Raw genomic sequence first — 21033 nt, forward strand, 5'->3', positions numbered from 1 at the left:
AATGTAAAGCAATCATTTATGTCCACTCATTGACAAGCCAACCAGAATTACAACAGAAACAGCAACACTAATAGATCATATTTTTACCAATAGATTTGAGGAAAAAGTTGTTGGGGGCTTATTTACTTGGGATGTTGGTGATCATTTGCCAGTGTTTGCAATATTTCCACATTTTTTTACATGAGTAAACAAGTCTCAGACCATTAATAAAATCATAAGAAGCTGCACGGCAAAAAATATTGAAGATTTCAAAAAGGAGTTTAGTAACCAAAACTGGTACAATGTTTTTGCAGAAAATGATGCAAATGTGGCATATGATACTTTCCTGTATAGATTTACAGAGCTGTATACTATCAATTGTCCCATGAAGAAGATTCAAAACCAAGGAAATAAATCAGCAAAAGAGACATGGATAACTAAAGGCATTGAAAATGCATGCAAAAAGAAGAATACACTGTATGCGAAATTTGTAAAAAAAAAAAAAAAAAAAAAACAGGACTATTGAGTCGGAAGAAAAATACAAAAAATATAAAAATAAATTGGTAAGTATTATTAGAAATAGTAAAAAGCAATATTTTTACACCCTCTTAGAATATTAAAATATACAAGGAACTTGGAAAGAACTGAACAAAATTATTAAAAAAACAAATAACAAACGAGAGTGTCCAAGTTATTTAAAAAATGACAATGAAGTCCTTATTAGAAATCCAAAGGAGATAGCAAACGAATTCAGTGACTATTTTGTTAATGTTGGTTATGGCAAAAGGTATTACTGACTCAAAAAGTAAAAACATAAAGAGTTGTGAATATATCAGTAGGAACATTTCCTCCATGTATGTGACTGACATTACCAAAAATGAAATACTGGTAAATATAATCCATTTAATATTAGAATCTCTGACCTATATCTTCAATTTGTCCTTTAAATCTGGTGTGTTCCCAGATCAGATGAAAATTGCAAGTGGTGACAGTCACTTATACTCAAATTATAGACCAATTTCATTATTATCACAATTCTCAAAAATATTGGAAAAACTTTTTCTGAAGAGGCTGGATAGTTTCATAGAAAAATGCATGATATTGAGTGACGATCAATATGGATTCAAGAGCAGTCGATCGACTTCAATGGCAGTTATTAAATTAGTTGATTATGTAGCAACTACCAGTATGTACACTTTAATGAGCATCAATCAGAAATGTGTAAATTAACTTGTGGGGTGCCCCAGGGCTCTTTGATTGGTCCTATGTTGTTTATTTTATATATCAATGACATCTGTAAGGTATCCGATTTGATAAAATGTGTTTTATTTGCAGATGACACAACACTGTATGTATCTGGGGATAATCTTCACCATCTAATTACTGATGTGACCAGAGAACTATCCAGAATCAAGCAATGGTTTGACCGAAACAAACTAACTTTTAATCCAAGTAAAACCAAATATATTATATTCAGTTATTGACAAATTAAGACCAACATGAGCTTAAAGATTAATGACGTGGTACTAGAAAGGGTGAAATGAAAACAAATTTCTTGGAATAATATTAGATCATGAATTATCCTGGAAACCACACATCGCTCATGTTCAATCAAAACAGTCCAAAACAATAGCCATATTACATAAAACCAAGTATTTTTTAAATACACCGTCTCTGTATATTCTGTATAGTTATCTTATTGTTCCATACATTTCTTACTGTGTTGAAATATGGGGGCATGCCTACACCACAAACACAAAACCTATTTTTATTTTACAAAAAAAAGCCATAAGGATAGTCAACCATTCACCGTATAATGAACCGACAAACTCAATATTCCTCAAATTTAAAGCAATGAAATTTTCCGATCTAGTCACTCTGAATACTGTTGTCTTTATGTTCAAAGTCAATAGGAAAATATTGCCCGAAAATATACTATGTTTGTTTGAAAACAGGGAACAGAAATATAACCTAAGAGGAGAGAACATGTTTAAAAAACAAATGTTCAGAACAAACTTTAAAATGAACACTATTTCGGTAAAAGGGGTCGATTTGTAGAATGGTCTCACCGATGATCTTAAGAGGAGTAATTCCATTTATTAAAAAAAAAAACGTTTAAAATCCAAATTTTTTCGACAAATACATGGATGTCTAAGAAAAATTATCTAAGAAAAGTTTATGTATAATTGTTGTGCATAAATTGAAACAACACAAGTAACAAACAAGCATTACATATATATGTACAGTATATGTGTATATATACACTGTGTATATATATATATATGTGTGTGTATGTATGTACAGTATATGTTTATATGTATATATATATATATGTATGTACGTATATATATATATATATATATATATATATATATATATATATGTGTGTGTCTGTATGTATACGTGTATATATGTATATGTTTATGCACGTATATTGTTTATGCTTAATTTCGGATGGGTAGATGTTGTTTTGTAAATAGGGTAGGCGTAATAAGCCATCAGCTTCAGCCTACACCTTTTCGGTTACCCTGTTTGTTTGTTTTGTAGTTGCTGTACTTACATTTTGTCTTAAGTTTTGTAACCGAATTAACCTTTATTCATTCATATTCATTCAAAACATTATCTCTGCTCAAAGGCCTCCAGCAGCTCCCCCGAGGCTTCACTCAAGAATCCTGCAGTGTGTCCTGAAAGTCATGGATAATAAAGATGCTGTCACACACCCCTTGGGTTCAGATTGCATTTTCTTTTCTTTTTTTTAGCTGCACCTACCTGGGCTGTGAGCTATGGGTCCATCACACTATATGTCTGACAGACAAATTGTGGTAATTGTGTAAAAGTGTACATTTAGCCTTATATTTACTAAATCATTTAATTTTAGACATGAATCATATGAATTTTAATGTGACATCAGAGGATGATTTAAAATAATACAACACAAACATAAATATAAAATTATATAATAATAAAATCATTATAGGATGCACCAAAGTCTAAATGAATATTGCAAAAGAAAGGCATTTGATTATTTTTTCAGCCAGGGGTTTCTAAGCCTGCTTGTTTCAATAGCTTACAAGAAGAAGGTTTATTAAATAAAAAAGAAGCAAAATTATATATTTTATGCTACAAGTTGCTGAACAAGACCCAAATGTGCATCTGAAGAGGAAGCATGCACACTATTAATATCTCTAATGGACATGGTCTTTACAGTATTCAATCTTCAAGTGACTGACAGGAGAAGCAGAGGGGAGGCTTGAAGTGACAGGGTGATGTTTCTGTAGCAGTTTACTAGCCCTGTGTTTGGTTCTGGGGCTCTAGTATGATCTTGCTGGAATCCTGAATGCAGGAGAAAGCAGCACGAGGGATTTTCATCACATTGATGTAGTTGTACTCTAAATGCACGGTTGACAGGAGAGAATCCTCAGTCCTTTTGACCTTACAGATTGATTTCACTGGGACAGAGCTGAAAACACAAAGCCATACATATTACTCACTTATTATCACACATATAAAAATTATCACACTTTTCATTGTAGGGATGGACATGTTTTCGTGATAATTCCTTTTGTAATGTTTTCAATAAAAATACCTAAAGATCACTTTTATTTAAATTCAGAAAAATCTAAAAAGCGTACCTGTGCAATAAAAAAAAGTATCTGATTTGGGTAAAATACTTTTCTTTAAAAAACAAACAAACAGAAACATTCAAATGATGAAATAATGTTGCTCCTCAAGTGTCCTAGTTTTATAAATATTCATATATTAATAAAACAAGAAAAACATGCTAATTAAGAAAATTACTGCAGTGTAGTTATTGATTGATTCTGAAGTGCGTCTAGAACTTAATAATTCAAGAGCAGTTTAGAGAGTAGAGATATGCATCCTTGTAATTACTGACAGACCCTAAAGCAAGCACACAAATATTTTAATTAGTACAATTCATGTAGTCATCAAGCACTCTTGAGCTTGGAGCTCTCACTACATCAACTGTCATATTGGTTGCACTATAGTCTGCGGGTACAGACAAGCTTAAGCCTTTACACCTTTGAAATGCAAATTAACAGTAAAGAAAAAGTGAAATTAGTGAGTAATAAATGAGAGAGAATGTTTAAAAGAAGATCAAAGAAAATGATCTGAGCAGGGAAAAAATCTAAAGGGAATGAGGATTTTCAAATGGAGGTTGCACTCATGGGCATGTAGAAGCTTAAAGGGTTAACCCCGTTAGAAGCAAAGATCGCTGATGGCCCCAGAGTAATGTTGTACAACATCACACTCAAACTGTGTATCATTAGACAGATTTAAGACTCCAGCTTCGATGTCTGACCACTGTGTTAAGGAACAGAACTTATGTACATACCTTATACGGTTGTGGTCTAGCCGCAGTAGCTTGAGGTTCTTGAAGTGGCGCATATTGTGTGGCACCCTTTGAAACCTGTTGTTGTCCAAGTGTAACTCCTCCAGTGTTTGATAAACACCACGAAATGACTTCCCTAGCACACCGTGCTCTTCTAACAGGTTGTGGGAGAGGTGTAGGGACTGTAAGCCTGGGCGGAGGTGACTCAGTGAGTATGGAGGAATGGAGTGAATGTGATTGTGCTGCAGGGAAAGTTGGCGCAAGGCCCTGGGCAGATCTGAGGGCACCACTGCCATCTGGTTATGGGACAAGTCAAGAGTTTCCAGCTTCCTGAGAATCAAACAGACAGAGGTGTGGTGTTACCTCATGGAGTGTATTAGCAGTGGGCAATATGACCAAACTCTTATATCACAATATGAGTAAGTCATTTTATTTGACCAAAATGTCAAAATAAAATGTCATTCACTTAAAATGTCATTCACTTCAATACACTAACATTTCTCATTAACTGAAGCCTGTGAACTTTATTTTTAGTTCTCAGTGACTTTATGCTTTAAAAAAATAATTTAATGATTCAAGGGCTCACTCATAACACATAAATGTTACTAACTTACTACAACCTACTGCCAGGAAAATGTCATCTAAAGAGATGGTCAACCAATCTGAACCAATCAGTGACTATATTAGTTAATAAAACTGAACAAATCTTTTCGGTCAATGGATTTAAAAAGGTCAAGACTTTGGGATGAATCAAAATCCCCACCACCAGTAGGTAGCATGAAAGTTGTAGGCTTACTTGTTAAAGCAGCTTCATCAGAAAGACTGTTTGCTGGTTTAAAAGACACACTTGCTTGTCTAAGCATGTCTTTACAACTTGTATTTATGTAAACCATGTTTTTGATGGTTAGTGTACATTGGTTGGGCACTATAATTTCAAGTGCTGGGGGAGCTTGTGAAGTTTTCTGCAGTGTTTGCATGGAGAATGGGCCCCATGACACGTCATTAACCCAGCACAACGCAGTTAAAAAAGCTTGTGTGTCGACTTCAGTTAAGTGTATTTGTGTATGTGTGTGTGTGTGTGTGTGTGTGTGTGTGTGTGTGTGTGTGTGTGTGTGTGTGTGTTTGTGTGTGTGTGTGTTCTGTGAAGGCACAAGGGGGTTTGGGGGTGGAAGATTTTGAGCGAGTGAGAGAATGTCCTAAAAGTCAGGATTTTGTGTTTTTCAAGAGGGGTCTTGAGGAGGCAGCTGGTGTAAGTTTACAATGTTTGCCTCAGCAGGAGTCAGGAGCACATTTCCTCTGCCTCCATAACACTGATGGCTGCCCAGTCCACCAGTGCGCTGAGGAGGAATGAGGGTCTCATATGGCAATGACTGTTATTATTACATCAAAAGCTACAGTGACCTCCATGTGGATTTCATTCACCCAGCAAGCTCTGATACTGACCTTAAGATGAAAGATGGGACTTCGGATGTTGCAGACTTGAATATCAATCAGTAAATCTAGCAGTGAATATAGCTGTCAGTGTTTCAGAGAGGAGCCCTGGGCTATCTAGTTATGTATAGTTCTAGTTTTAAGTTAAATAAAGCAATTGTTGAACACCTCAATGTATATTTTAGAAAGTGTTTGATTACTAAGAAAAACTGCTTTGAACAAGCTGGCAGATTTATTGTTTATTTATCGCAGATTCTCTTGCAGATGCATTTTGAATGCATCCCTCCAAACATTTATAAAGTTGCATTCATTTAGGCAAAAGTGTTTGTCTAAATCGCTGTGTCAGATATTTGGAAAATCTAAAAATTTGCCTACAGGGCACAAAGTGGGTCAAGACTGCCACCGGTGAACCTTAAATACAAATAATGTAGGTACATGTCATTCCTGCTTTTTGGAAATAAGTGTTAATGCTAATAAATAGAGGGATTTTTTCCCTCTCTTTAGGAGATTTTCATTAACAGTTGGGTTGTTAAATAAATCCATAAATGTTTTATTATGCATGTGCGCAATGGACCACTTTCACAAGTGAGCCAACACAATAATTTACAGCCAGAAAGACACATATACCCACACTTACATACACAGGGAAAATATATATATATATTATATATTGTTCGCTTATGTTTATTTGTTATATTAGCAGTCTGCAGAAATCCACCATTAAGATGACCAATAGAAAAAAAGTAATTCACTGCCTTAACTATATCTAAAAGCATCGTAAAAACTTTTAAATGTGCCATACCAGATACCATCTGAGTGACAAAACGAAATAATTCAAGAACAAAATAAAGCAGTTTCAGGATTATTGGCTTTTGATGTCGGAGTCAGATTTACATACTGACATTGTTCCCACACAGATTCTCTCCACCAACAAGCCAATAACGGTGGGCATCCTCAGGGAGAACTCATAATGAGAAGCAGAGAGCATGGCTGCCACCACATGACCAGAGGCACACCGATGCCAGTGTTGCACAACTGTCCTTACGTAACCTGGCATGCAGGACAGGAAGACCACCGTCATGACAAGGCACATTTAGTTGGATCTCATGTTATATCATGCATGTGGGAGACCCAGGCACAGCTAAACTCAGCCCCTTCATTTAGGGCTCTATGATTTGAACTAGCAAGAGCGAGCAATGGCATAACCATCTCCAGCTGTGGCTCTGTAATTTATGCTCTTTTCAGGTTTTGAATATTTTTTTCACACTTTTAAAGAGTGAAAGGCATTTATGTGTATGTGAGTGTGTCCCTTTATATCTTCACAACCGCTGGCTCTTGGTTGTCTCCTCAGGCAGAGACACTATATATAACTCATTATGAAATGAGAATGTGAACTTCTTGGTAAAACTGCACTAACTTGCATTTTTTTCTCACTGTGTGAGAAAACAAGCAGTGCGTGTCCTTTTGTTCACCCCCGCCTCATTCCCGTAAGCTCAGTCCAGCTAGCGCATCCACACTGTCCTCACATCCATCAAAATCCTCAGGCTCAGGTCACTGGCCTGCAGAGGAGCCCTCTGCCAGAACACCCTGTTCTTCACCCTGAGAACCAAAACACCCCTCTAGGTGACAGGGGGCCTGCGGTGTCACTGCTCACACACAGAAATTTGTGCACCTATATAAACACAATGGCATATGAACACACAGACCACCACGGTCTTTCAACCCCAAGTTCCACAGATTCCCATGACATTTGCCTGCTCATTGCAGACCTGACGTCACTGATCAGAGATGTGTCACTTTTATAGTAACTTTAATCTTATTAGCAGTTCTTCTACTAGAGCATCTCCTCTAAGAGAAATAAACCATGAAGGTTGTTCAGTGACATTAAAAACTGTAATTAGATTTTAAAGGCATGGCACTTGGATCTTTAAAAAAGGAGGCTGGAGCTCAAGGAATTTAGAAATGAGGACATTAATATACACATTCAATGTAAAAGCGATTAGTTCAAGCAAATATTAAAATTCTGTCAGCATTTACTCACCCTTATGTTATTCCAAACCATTAAATTTTTTTTCAAAACACAAATTAAGATATTTTTAATTAGAGATATTGTTGTCGCTCCATTGAAAGATCATGCAAGCAAAACTTTCAAGGTGCAGAAGCTAGAACATAAGTGTAAATGCAGAAACAAATACAGAGAGAAAAGGAAAGGAGTTTATTAGTAGGAAGTGCCTTTTTATATACTGATGGTCTGTAATAGTTGGCTGTTAGCATTTCCAATCACTTCAATATCAGTTCTGGCACAAGACCCCCCAAAACTACACAATTTGCCATCTTTGGACCATAAATGTTTTTTGAGGCAGTCATCTCAGCTTGAAATTTCATGTGACTGATGACACACAAGATTCAGAAAAAATACTGTCATGACTACATCTTTATGTGTGTGTGTGTGTGTGTGTGTATGTATATATATATATATATATATATATATGCACCTTGGCTGGTAGATGAGTGAAAGTTAAAGAAATGGAGTCTTGAGGATGTGTTGATAGAGCTGGGATTTACACTAGGTCCATGGTGCCGATTTGGACATTATTTGGGCTGACAGGCACTCATAAAAGCTGAAGAAATGAAAGCAGACAGTAAAAGTCTTGACTTAACTCGGGGAGGGTTAGAGATTTGTGCTGAGATAATAGCATGGTGCTGCAGTGTTTGGGTACATCACAGGATCACACACGTAAATGCGTGCATACACACACACACACACAAACACACACACACACACACACACACACACACACACACACACACACCAACAGTAACAATTAACAGTAGCAATTAGGTGACAATGTGACATTATTTTTTAAATAAAGAGCCTGTGAAGTTGAGCTGATGGCTGATCAAAGCTCACTTACACTCACTGCAGCTAATTACAGGTTACCTTAAAAAGACAGCTGGAAAGTAAACAGTGCAACAGCCATGGAAGCAGTTCCAGTGATAATGCCTGCTTTCCTGGTAATGCAGATGTTGATGAGAGTGAATAGAAAGAAAGAGAATTATGAATTCCTGCAAACCAGCTTTGAATGGCACTGTTTCAAAAAGATTTGCAACTTACAAGAAAAGAAAATGAGTAAAAGATGTTAGAGATGAATAATGTATTAGTATAATTTGCTGACGGTATGAGAGTCAGTGTGAGAGACGGAATGGAGGGAATGGAAAAGTCAAAAAGCTTATGGTGTGGAGAAACTTGTAATGGAAGGTCACATTTTAATGTACTTTGGGTGGTTTCTCAAGAAAAGCTATTGTGTAACATCAGAATACTTAAATATAAGTCATATAGGTTAACTATATGTTATTTTTGTGATGCTTTTGTCCTTTACGAAACTTGAAAGCTCCATTTCACATTTATTGTAAAAGATGGTAAATCACCAAAGTCAGTGCATTCTTAAAATATGTATCTTCTTCTTCAAACTGGTTTAAACAAGAGGAGGGTGATCATTTTCATTGGATGAACTTTGGATGCCTCTTTTAGGTATAAATTACTGATTAACTTTTTTCTGATTACTACATCGTTTCTCTTTATTTTTTAGCTTTTAGTAGAACTATGGATGGTTCATGTGCTAACCACATAACTGTAGATTGGCAAATCTACAAAACAAAATCCACAAAATGTCTCTCTGCAGGAATGCTTGAGCATCACAGTCACCCCTATATGAATCAAAACCCCCACACATTCACCATCACACAGCCAAGCCATAACCAGTGCTGTAAACCGCTCCATTTAGGTGACCAGCAGCCAGCCAAACATCTGCATTCACCGCAATACAAGTGCAAACTGTTATTCATGAGTGAGCTAATGCCTAATCACAAAATAGACCCTAGTAATACTTTATATACAACCCTAGACCAAGTCTTTATTACTCGTGAAATTAATCCTGGATTTCCAAATAGCTGGGACGTGGTATGTGTGTTCTCATGCTTGTTTTTCTAACTTCACCCTATCACTCAGTGTGTTTGACAGGGTAAAGGGCAGAGTGATTGATGAGTGGGCTCTCTGTCTCTTCTGCCTCCCGTATAACACGCTCCTGAGGATGAGTGATGCGAGACCTTGGAGAAGCACATCTACTCTGGTAGAATTGGAACTATGAGGCAGATGCAGGCTGACAGCAGGTCCAGAATAAATGATCACAATCCTTCAACTGATTCTGATGATGGCGGACACACAGGTTCCTGGAATTGTGCTGTACCAAGAAGCATTTAGCAATTGGGAGGGTTACTTCTCGCAGCATGTCTTTTGTGCACCATCTAGCGGCTAATAAGGGAACTGTACTTAGGGAACGTGTGTATGTGTGTGTGTGTGTGTGTGTGTGTGTGTGTGTGTGTGTGTGTGTGTGTGTGTGTGTGTATTATTTATTGTATATACATCATTTGGGTCATTTTAAGTCAAATCAACCAAATTTCAGAAACTTTCCTGGCTAAAATTTCAGTTTTTGATAATTTTTTTTTTTTTAAGAAAGATAAAAGATGGAAGCATCATATTGTTGTAAAGATAGGTCTGTTAGTAATATTATTAACTTAAAACTTACTTTAGCTATCTTTGTTGCCTTTTATTTTATGGTGATGACTATACAAAAATAAGGGAAAGAGCACTTTTTTTCTCCAAAGTTTGCACACCTGTAACTCAAAATGTATTAAAAATGTCTTAATGCCTAATATATTGGGTCTTAACAAACTTTCCCTTTGGCATCTTCGTTTTTAAGGCCCTATATAGTTCAGTTCCAGAGATACTGGAATTTAATATGGCAAAAGTAATAATTTGTTAAACTGTACATGTTCAGTATGGTCAAAAACCACATGTGGGTCACTTTGCAAAATATATAGATGTATATTTTTTCTTAGTTATTACAAAACTTGCACTGCATATTTTTGTACCCCATTGTATATATATATATATATATATATATATATAGAAACAAAAATATACAGAAATCATGATTTGATTAATTTGATAATCTATATATCCAAACAACTGCATTAATATAATAATAATATAAATATAAACTAAATGAATGTAAACAAAGTGTATTAATATAATAAGTGCATAAAAAAGTGCATGTGAGACTCACCGCAGGTTGATCCAGGCCTCAGGGTACATGCTGTTCTCCTTTAGGAGGTTGTGACTGAGATCTAACACCTTCAGGTGGACACACTTATCCAAAAGCCTGTCCTGCACCTCCACTATTTGATTGTCCTGCAACCCCAGGTCCTGCACATACACCAAGACATATCAACATATAAATATCATAAATCTATACAGAGAACCAAGTGACTGAATCATTGGCGGGTTACAGAACTGACCTCTATAAATGGGGGCAAGCCCGCTGGGATACCACTGAATCTGTTTTTATCCATTCGTAAATACTTGAGTGCCGTCAGAGGTTTGAAAGCCCAGGGTGCAATGCTGCTTTCATAGAGAATGTTTCCTGTCAGTTCTAGGACTTTTAGGTTAGTCAAGCCTGCAGAAAACAAACCTTCTTAGTTACTTCAGTTAAAGGTGTATCAGTAATTTATTTTTATTTTAAGCTGTCCTACACTTATTCTGACACCTATTGGTGTGGATGTAACCTCTCTCTCTCTCTCTCACACACACACACACACACACACACACACACACACACGCACACATATTCAGTTGTTAAAAATATTGTTCAAATGCTTTTAGCAGTCAATAATGATTTATGTATGGATGGAATATACTAAACAACTAAAACACTAGGCATTATGAAAAAGGTAGCTAGTGCCAACTTGTCCAGTGTATTTCAGTCTTATGGTGTATCTTTTTTTTTATCATCAACAGGTGAAATACTAAATATTCGGCTGGTCGTGTGATCGTAACATGTCGACCCCCACAAGGCAACTTGTAAAAAAAAAAAGCTTTTGCTACTGATATGAGACTAGATTATATCTCCTGTGAGTGTCAATTATTTCAAACATTTCAAAAGTACTGCTCCATTCTTCACCTGTAAATCTTTATGAGGAAAAGAACTCCAAATTAACAAAGCCACGAAAGTCATGTTTGTGCAGCTGGCATGAAAAACAACACAAACCTTTGAAGCTTTGTGAAGCAAGTTGGTTTATTTTATTGTTGTTTATCTTCAGATCCTCCAAAGAAGATGGCAACTGTGGAACTGATGTAAGTTCATTGCTGTCAAGTTTCAGAATCTTCAGCTTTGTCAGATTCTGTTAAAAGAGCAGAAACACACTTGTCTACTCTTGTCTTAGTGGTTATGTCCTGTCTGTTTTGGGCCTAGTGAATCATGAGCCTGCATTTTAACACAGCAATGTTTCCACTGTGCCTACCACCAAATGAAAAGCCTCAATTATGCATGTTTGTCCAGTTATTTTAATGTTAAGACATGTAAATGCACCCCGCTGCCACAGACTATCGGACTTGACTGACTTTAGCTACTTTTCATTTGTGTGCAGACTGTAAATTGTGTACTCATATCCCTCATCAAAGAGAATTTACTCTTTATGCTAATTTCACCAACATTTCATGGATTGTCCAAAGAAGACAGTGGCATTTTCCACTGGCCAAACTGTGGTTCCTATTTTCATGCTGCTGAGTTTGCTTTGGGAGTGGCGTGTTTGGTCTCTTCTCAAGGTTTCCTGCTTGGAAATCCGGATGTATCTTGGCTGGACTTTTAGTTAGCAGTTATAATTTGAAACGTTTAATTTGTATGTTCTTAAAAATCCTAAATAGGATGGAATTATTTTTAGATTTGATGCAGACATACAGTACATACTCTTTTAAGATTATAGGAGTGTTTAACTGGTGTAATTGAAGGGATAAAAAATGCAAGTACCATGAAGAGACTTAGGCCGAAAGAGGAGTCGTCCAGCTTGTTCAAACTTAGGTCAAGCTCTTCAAGATCTGGCAGTCCAGAAAAACCACTGGGAGGAATTCTTGTTAAGTTATTGCCTGTGAGACAGCACATTGGTTAAAATGGCTGTGCTTATTACAAGACACAACCGACATAAATTATAGAACGTCTCAGTGATGCATATACTTATGTTGGATCGTTCAGCCATTCCAGACCTTACCAGGCAGTTCAAGTATGGTGACTTCCTGGTTTGTGATGTCTGGCAGGTGGGACAAGCCAATCTGCTTGCAGGATACTCGACTTTCTCCCACTTGGCAGCCTTCTGGTAATGAGTCTTGGGTCGAGGTGCTGTTAGATGCATCATTCTCCTCCTCTTCGGCTGTCTCTTCTTCCTTTCCCTCCTCCTCCTCCTCTTCTTCTTCTTCCTCCTCTTCTTCTTCTTCTTCTTCCTCCTCATCATCATCCTCTTCTTCTTCATCCTCATCCTCTTCCTTTTTCTTTGCTTTCTGCTCTTCCCCTTGGTCCAAGAGGCGGTTTTTCTCTTCTTTGAGTTGACTCAAGATTGCATTTAGTTTCCCTGCTGCTCCACCCCATCTCTCCAACACAGCATTGAGCTCCACCCACACAGCCTCAGCCCGCCCCATAACCGACTGATGGGACACACAGAAGGAACACAGCAGGAATATAGATCATTAGTGACACAGGAATGACCAGAAACATGCTGAACAAACTAAACAAACTAAATATAGTGGGCAAATCGCACAGGCAGGAATAAAGGAGGAGGAAAATGAGAGGTTGAGCATTAAGACAGGAAGCAAAAATAGACTTATAATTAGCATTTATGGTATGGTTGTGCTATCTTGGACTGCCAGAATACACATAGTTCTTCCACTGTAACAACAGTAGCAGCTTGTGCAGCAAAAAAGGCGTTACTATAGGACACGACGAGTATGGTCACGAATTCAATATTTACTGTTTTCTATTTATTTCGCAAAATTATTTGATGTTAGAAACCTGATTGGTTTGTCTCCAGGAATACAAACTCACCTGTGCGTTTGTTGCAGTGTCGCTTACTTGGCTTGTTCCTTGTGCTTCATTGGTTCTCTTTTCACCTGCAAATGCAGCCATGATTCAACAAAATAATAAGTCAATTCAGAACCATGTGTAAACCACTGTTCTATAATAGATCAGTGGTGTAAACCAACAATTCCACTGTTGACAGAAGAAGCTACACATGCACTACCGTTCAAATATTTGGGGTACGTTTTTTTTTTTTTTTTTAAATAAATTGGTAACACTTTATTTTAAGGACCAATTCTCACTATTAACTAGCTGCTTATCAGCACGCATGGCTTATTCTGCCTGACCATATTTTATATCCCTTAATCCACCCCATACCAAAACTTAACAATTACTTTACTAATTATTAATAAGCAGCAATTTAGCAGTCTATAAAGGGAAGACTTGTACTCCCTATGTTAGACCCTATTCTAAAGCAGCAAAATGTACTGGGTTACAAAGAAAATGTATTTTTAAAAAAATAATAAGCGTTTCTTGAGCACCAAACCAGCAAATCCTGTATACTGAAGTAATGGTTATTAAAAATCCAGCTTTGCCAACACTGGAATAAATTACATTATAAAATATATTAAAATATAAAACAGTTATAAAACATTTTAATGGTATTTCACAACAGTACTGTTTTACTGTATTTTCAAGCAAATAAATAAAATACTTTTTTTTCACAAATATTTTTACTGTTTCCAAACTTTTGAATGGTACCGAATTGTATTGTATTATGTAATGTATAGTGGATCATGTTCATAATTATTGCCAATAACGGCACCTGTGTATACTTGAGGAGAACTACAGTAACTTAAAAAAAATAAAAAGGTCACTGTATATGCAGCCACACACACATTTCCAAATATTTCAATTAATTTTCAACAGTTTAAACTATTTTATGGCACAAAAAACTGTAAAGGAGGTTGCTTTTACTTCTATTTATTTCTTACTAAATATCCTTTGATTCTCTGTAACTTTACTTCAGATATGTATTGTAGTTCAATAAACATTTTGAACAAGAACAAAGTATAACAGACACCATAAACTATTCACAATGGTCATTTCTGACCATTACTGAGACTGCAAACTGTCACTGCTCTTGAAATCCTAATTACTATTATTACTGATGAACTCACTTGATGCAGATGAAGAATCCAATGGTTGATGCTGTGAGGATGAAACATCAGTCTCAGGCATAAATGTGAAGAGTGAGTTCAGTTCATTCAGGACTACTCCTTCCACGGATAAAGCTCCTAAGCACACGCAAAACACCAAAAGAGCCTGCATGATTCTGATCCGATCTGTTCAGATGCTCACCATGTACCTGCAGGCTCACCTCCAGCTGCCCTTTAAATTCTCTCTTTGTCAGCAGTGAGGAGGAGGAGGAGGATAAAACAGGGAGGGGATCACAGTACATGGTTAGACGTGTACAAGGACCTTCATTGCCAGGAGTTCACAAAAATATAAACTCCTCCTTATAAAGTCAGCGGTTGTGCCAACAAACACTAGGGGTTCAGGACAGAGAGAGAGAGAGGCAGAGGAATGATGGTCAGTGTCAGTCACGTCATGCCACAGTGACACAGTGTTCACACCTTGTAGCACTTGAGATGGACAAATGAGAGAGTTATCCAAACAAGAGGGTAGCGAGCGAGCAGCCTGACTGACCTGTACAGAGATCTCTCTCTGGCTCCATGTCTCGTCCTCGGCATGTTCCTGCCTGGCATGCTGCCATTAGCACGTATGTAAGAAAAAGAAAAAGACCTTGCCAAAAGAGAAAAACATGGTTCTCTAACTCATAAAACAAACAGATGGAGGCAGACAGGCATACAGACAAATGCTATGTGTTTTCAAAGCATACAGTTACATACCCTTCTCGTTTATGGAGATTATAGGCTGATTTATATATAGTGCCACATTTAAAATGTCTAAATGTCATTGCATTTGATAATTAGATTGCAATTCTGGTCATTACTTTAAAACAAGGGCCACTGGGTTTGATATTTTCTTTTCTAAACCAATGACATTCAGTCATTTTCAGTTTGGCATCAGTGTCAAAGTAGTTTTTTTGACACTGTATAAAACGTCTGTAAACTCTATCTTTTTAATTTCACTCACTTGTGTTAAATCATAGATTTGAGAAATCTGTGGGGGAGGAAAGAAGGATGTTTAAAAAAAGCCACAGTTACGGTTGGACAAGGGTCTCACAGACACATACAAATAGACAAGCTCTCAGGGTCACATTGTATAGGGAAAGATTGTTTGCATTTACATTCACACCATAAAGTATCACTGCAGAGCGAGATATTGCCTTGCGACTCTGTTTAAGTTTGCTCAGACAACACTGGACACAAAATGGGCAACAACTGTGTACGTTGACATAGGAAGCATATTTTTTATGTGCACACCTTGAGATATCTTTATACCTCTTTTTCAGGTTTCTTAACAGTTTTTATCTGATTTGCATGAGATATCAGATATCATATTATTAGTTTTTTTTTAACTTTATTTTATTAGCAAAAGAAAAGCATACAGAAAAGTTCACAAATTAAATTAAATTATATATATATATATATATATATATATATATATATATGAAGAGTTCATTTGCAAAAACAGATAACTCAGTTTTTAACAATTTTCAAAAAATGTTTTTTTTCATTGTGCTTTTCAGTTAGTCAGTCAAACTGCTGTTACACAATAAAACATGATAAAAACATGATTTTAGAAAATGTAAAAAAAATATTTTTTTGCAAATTAACTCTTGATACACACACACACACACACACACACACATATATTGTAATCTACCTATATATATATATATATACACACACACACACACACACACACACACACACACACACACACACACCATTGAGTAATAAACTATTTAAATGTCCTTAGTTTCAAACGTCCATCTCCCTCATTAACTTTTAAAGAAATAATTTTAAAGCCTATGATATTGTTTTGTGTTTGTTTAAAAACAAATTTACTTGGAAATCAAATTCTATAATTATTTAAAGAGTAACTCAAAATATAAAGTTACTTTAAAGAAGTTAAGGCTACCCATTTCTAAAATGTCTTTTTCTAAAATTCTCCCTTGGCAACCAAGGTCCCTTTCAAATGGATGACCCTGTATTACTGTCCAAACAAACAGTGGCTAAGAGTAAGACAGAATCTGTAATTTTATGCTATCTGCAAAACCACTTTGCCAGACTGCTGCTCCTCGTACAAATGTCTGTCTGTAGTGAATCACTGGTGTGAGTGTGTTCTGCTGACCTGTCCAGTGTCCAAGCCCACTTTGTCCTCATTGTCCCACACACACACCCTCTGAACCTCAGTGTCTCAGCTGTTACATGTTCTCAGGGTGAGGTGGTTGTGGTTGTTGTATGCTGGCCATGGAGAGAGCTGCTGAGAACATGGGCAGAGAAAAAAAAAGTGATCTTCAGCTAGACTTAATGAATAAAGTAAGAAAAGGAGCTTCCTCGAACACAGCAAAACTGTGACAGCTAAATGAACTGCTGACATACTTATGAATTTATACTGCTTTTTCTCTATGAATTGTATGTGTGTGTGTGTGTTTGTTTTGTAATCTTTTCCTCTAATAGTCTTTTAAGGGAAGGTTCATGGCTAGTTGGTGGTTCTTAATTTAGGCCAGAGGGATCCAGAATAGCATAGTGTATCATTGTGATGTCAGCACTGGTGGCATTAGTCTATGCTTGATACTTTCAAGCTAGTTGTGGCCTAACATGATACAGATGCAGTCTGATTTTGACCTTAAATACTGATTGATTTGTAGAGAAAGGTGAAGAGGAAAAACTATAAAAAAAGAAACAGGTACTCCAAATGATTAGAAATAAAAAAAACTGTCCCAAACACAGAAACATCAGAAATTGACATGTGACTTACAGTCAGGAATGATATAATTCACAAAACATGGTCATATGTTTTCAAGCAGTTCAGGCACAAGACTTGAGCGCTTGGTTCCCTTCACTGGACTCAATTATAGAAATAAAGATGGACTTATGGTGTAGAGCTGTTTATATATCACTAGTCTTAGGACTGGAATAATTAAATGTTTCCACCGATCTTTCATTCAGAATTGCATCTAAAACAGTTACTTGAGCTAAAAACTTAGGATTGCTTTCATTTATGACAGACATGAGAACCTTTATGCATATAAATAGCATCCAAACCTCTGAGACCTGTAGTGAAACTGCTCGTTTAGCATTTTTCTAATTTAAAACAATAATTTTCAAAGCAAATTCAATTTTAGAATCCAAGACAAGAGTTAAAAAAAACTATAGTTAATTAATGCCCTAAGTTTGTATAATGATCATCTTGAGCTTTAATGCAAGCAAGATCATTTACACAAAAAGCCCTAAAAATAAATGCAGCACTTTGATTTTTCAAATATTTCTTATTCTTTCTACCTCAAAACATTTCTTTGTGCAAACATATTCAATAAATTTTAAAAAGATCCACATGGAAAAGTGGTACTGGGAATTTTGGTTATCAAGTCCTAAATTTTCAATGTGGTTCTTGACCAAAGGAAAAACTTTGAAGGGAATTATTAATGTTCAGTCCTTTAAAAGACCCACACCTTCCAACAACCCTAAACATTGGTTAAGATTTAATAACAAGAAGTGCTATTTACCTCTTTGATTATAGTGATTTCCTGCACACACAGGACCAGTGCCTGCCACAAGAATGCAGTCGCGATGCTGCTCAACAATGATTGGCAAATGCAGGTGACCAGTGGATAAGTTTAGAACTTAATATGGGGTTGTTGCTCAGGCTGCCAGGGAGACCAGTGCCAAGGACTTATTGTCATAACTCGAGTTCTCCTGCCTGTTGTCTCTGACATTCCTCCCCTATTTATAGCCCATGCCATCTCTAACCCCCTTTCAGTCCCGCTCCCTTTCCTTTTTCACCCATCCCTTGTTCTCTTAGATAGGAAAGGGGAGTGACAAAAGGCTTTGTCTTTTCCAGCCATAAAGACCAAGGCAGGTGGCCCTGGGGCTCTTCGTCCTGTGTCTGCTGTGGGCTTCAGTGCTGGATTACCTTTGAGGAGTTTACAGACAATTTCATAAAGGAAACCTTAAACCCAGGACAGCCATGGATGATGTGTATAAAGCAGCGGTAAGTTATGATTGCACTAATTATCAACAGCATTGCATTTCACCTCAGGCTGCCTGAATGGAAAGTGACCCTTAAATAAAGAGTCCCAAAAGTTGGTTCGTATGAACATACTTTACAGCTAAATTAATAACCGTCAATTTAACAGCTAACCTGTCCTTGACCATTTAATTCCTCTGAAAATGACAGCATTATCACTAAGAGAATAGAGAAATCAATCTGTGCACTGTTGGATTAGCAGGCTCTCAAGGTTAAATCAATAAATGGGAGATGGGACGGCAGAAGTTTGGGGCCATTTTTAAGGGCACACGACACACTATTAAAATGGATTTGGTCAAAAAATGAGCAACGAAACCAGTGTAACCAGGTTTAGATTTAACATATCCTGTAATAGCTAGTGAAATGGAGAAGGGTCATAGTCACTGAGGCTAAAGCGTATGACACCCAACTGGGCAGAGGGTGTCTGGTGTCTGAAGAACATTACACGAGTGACAGCTGTCATTCCTGTAAAGAAGAATAGACCTTGGTCAGCCTTACAACATATTGTATTTTTAGTTCTAAGTCAAGTGAAGCAAAGTTTTGAGATCTCTTTTCCACCTAACAGGTAGAGAACTTGACAGAAGAACAAAAAAATGGTGAGTTTCTCTATTTGAGTTTGAACATGTAGCTGCATGTATTATAATGCATCACTATGTCAGCTCTATTATAAACTTACTGACGTGTGACTTTTGTGCTGCTATCTGATTGTACCCAACAGAGTTTCGTGCTGCGTTCGACATCTTCGTGCAGGATGCTGAGGATGGCTGTATCAGCACTAAGGAGTTGGGCAAGGTGATGAGGATGCTGGGCCAGAACCCCACTCAAGAAGAGCTGCAGGAAATGGTAGATGAAGTAGATGAGGATGGTATGTTGGATTTTAGTTGAAGGTATAATTTAGATTCAGGTGAAGTTTATGAATGGGACTGTTGAAAGGTCTCTGTGGGTTGTAGGAAGCGGGACAGTGGACTTTGATGAGTTTTTGGTGATGATGGTGCGCTGCATGAAAGAGGAGAGCAAAGGAAAATCAGAAGAGGAGCTGGCTGAAGTCTTCCGCATGTTTGACAAGTATGAAATGTATTTTGAAAATTATTGTAGTGTATATCACATTACCTTCTATACTAGATTTGTTTCATCGTCGTCTCTTTAAGGAATGGAGATGGTTACATTGACTTAGACGAGCTGAAGAACATGCTAGAGTCGACAGGCGAGGCCATCACCGAGGACGACATCGAGGAGCTCATGAAGGACGGAGACAAGAACAACGACGGCAAAATCGATTACGACGGTAAGTTCACGCTCAAAATATGGCACATTTATTATTTACTCCAACAGAACATGAATTACTTTTAATACCAACAGAGTTCCTGGAATTCATGAAGGGTGTCGAGTAAAAATGGCCAAACGGATCCAAAACCGCGAAAAGAAACATGTCATTTCATTCCCTGACCCAAACCATCTCTCCGACGTCACCAGACTCGATTGGGAAGCACTGAAAATGATCTGCATTTCATATATTTATGTAATTTTTTGAAATAAGTAAATGGTGTCATGTACTGCTGCCCAGAATAGTAATGTTATTTGCGCTCAAAACATTTTCTTTACAGTTGTACGTTTTTATTTCAATTAAACCAATTGTTTCAGACACCACAGTGAACACCGATTTGGTTTTGTCTTTAAAGTTGAAGGTTTTCTATATGTAACTGTAGCTACTACTAATTTATATATATTTTTAAATATAACATTAGGAATATACCATCAGACTAGCCGAATTATACACGCCCATAGACTGTTAAAATAAATTATAGATATATTAGAATTACACACACACCCTATTTCTATAACAACATTTAACGGTCAAGTACAGTCGTGGCTAAAAGTTTTGAGAATTACATAAATATTGGAAATTGGAAAAGTTGATGCTTAAGTTTTTATAATAGCAATTTGCATATACTCCAGAATGTTATGAAGAGTGATCAGATGAATTGCATAGTCCTTCTTTGCCACGAAAATTAACTTAATCCTAAAAAAACCTTTCCACTGCATTTCATTGCTGTCATTAAAGGACCTGCTGAGATCATTTCAGTAATCGTCTTGTTAACTCAGGTGAGAATGTTGACTAGCACAAGGCTGGAGATCATTATGTCA

At 36.8% G+C, this 21033-nt stretch overlaps 2 protein-coding genes across 3 annotated transcripts; one reads left to right on the forward strand and one right to left on the reverse strand.

Annotated features, from left to right (window-relative positions):
- Nucleotides 1-2860: 2860 nt before the first annotated feature.
- Nucleotides 2861-15426, reverse strand: si:dkey-32e6.6 (extracellular matrix protein 2). 2 transcript variants are annotated; one of them, XM_059527670.1, is made up of 10 exons: nucleotides 15376-15426; nucleotides 14847-15215; nucleotides 13693-13757; nucleotides 12866-13295; nucleotides 12628-12743; nucleotides 11869-12001; nucleotides 11120-11277; nucleotides 10888-11027; nucleotides 4334-4660; nucleotides 2861-3439 (listed from the first exon to the last, which is right to left on the reverse strand). In XM_059527670.1, exons 2-10 carry the CDS (start codon nucleotides 14995-14997, stop codon nucleotides 3265-3267), a joined length of 1695 nt encoding a protein of 564 aa, XP_059383653.1. In that variant the 5' UTR covers nucleotides 14998-15215; nucleotides 15376-15426; the 3' UTR covers nucleotides 2861-3264. The 2 variants fall into 2 exon arrangements, with proteins under 2 accessions (XP_059383653.1, XP_059383654.1); XM_059527671.1 differs by lacking the exon at nucleotides 15376-15426 and having other exon boundaries at nucleotides 14847-15317.
- A 3264-nt stretch (nucleotides 15427-18690) lies between these two features.
- Nucleotides 18691-20537, forward strand: tnnc1b (troponin C type 1b (slow)). Its single transcript, XM_059527027.1, has 6 exons — nucleotides 18691-18852; nucleotides 19454-19484; nucleotides 19607-19753; nucleotides 19839-19953; nucleotides 20037-20173; nucleotides 20248-20537. Exons 1-6 carry the CDS (start codon nucleotides 18829-18831, stop codon nucleotides 20277-20279), a joined length of 486 nt encoding a protein of 161 aa, XP_059383010.1. The 5' UTR covers nucleotides 18691-18828; the 3' UTR covers nucleotides 20280-20537.
- Nucleotides 20538-21033: the final 496 nt, after the last annotated feature.

The sequence above is a fragment of the Carassius carassius genome, chromosome 37, assembly GCF_963082965.1.
Source record: "Carassius carassius chromosome 37, fCarCar2.1, whole genome shotgun sequence".
Classification (NCBI taxonomy): domain Eukaryota; kingdom Metazoa; phylum Chordata; class Actinopteri; order Cypriniformes; family Cyprinidae; genus Carassius; species Carassius carassius.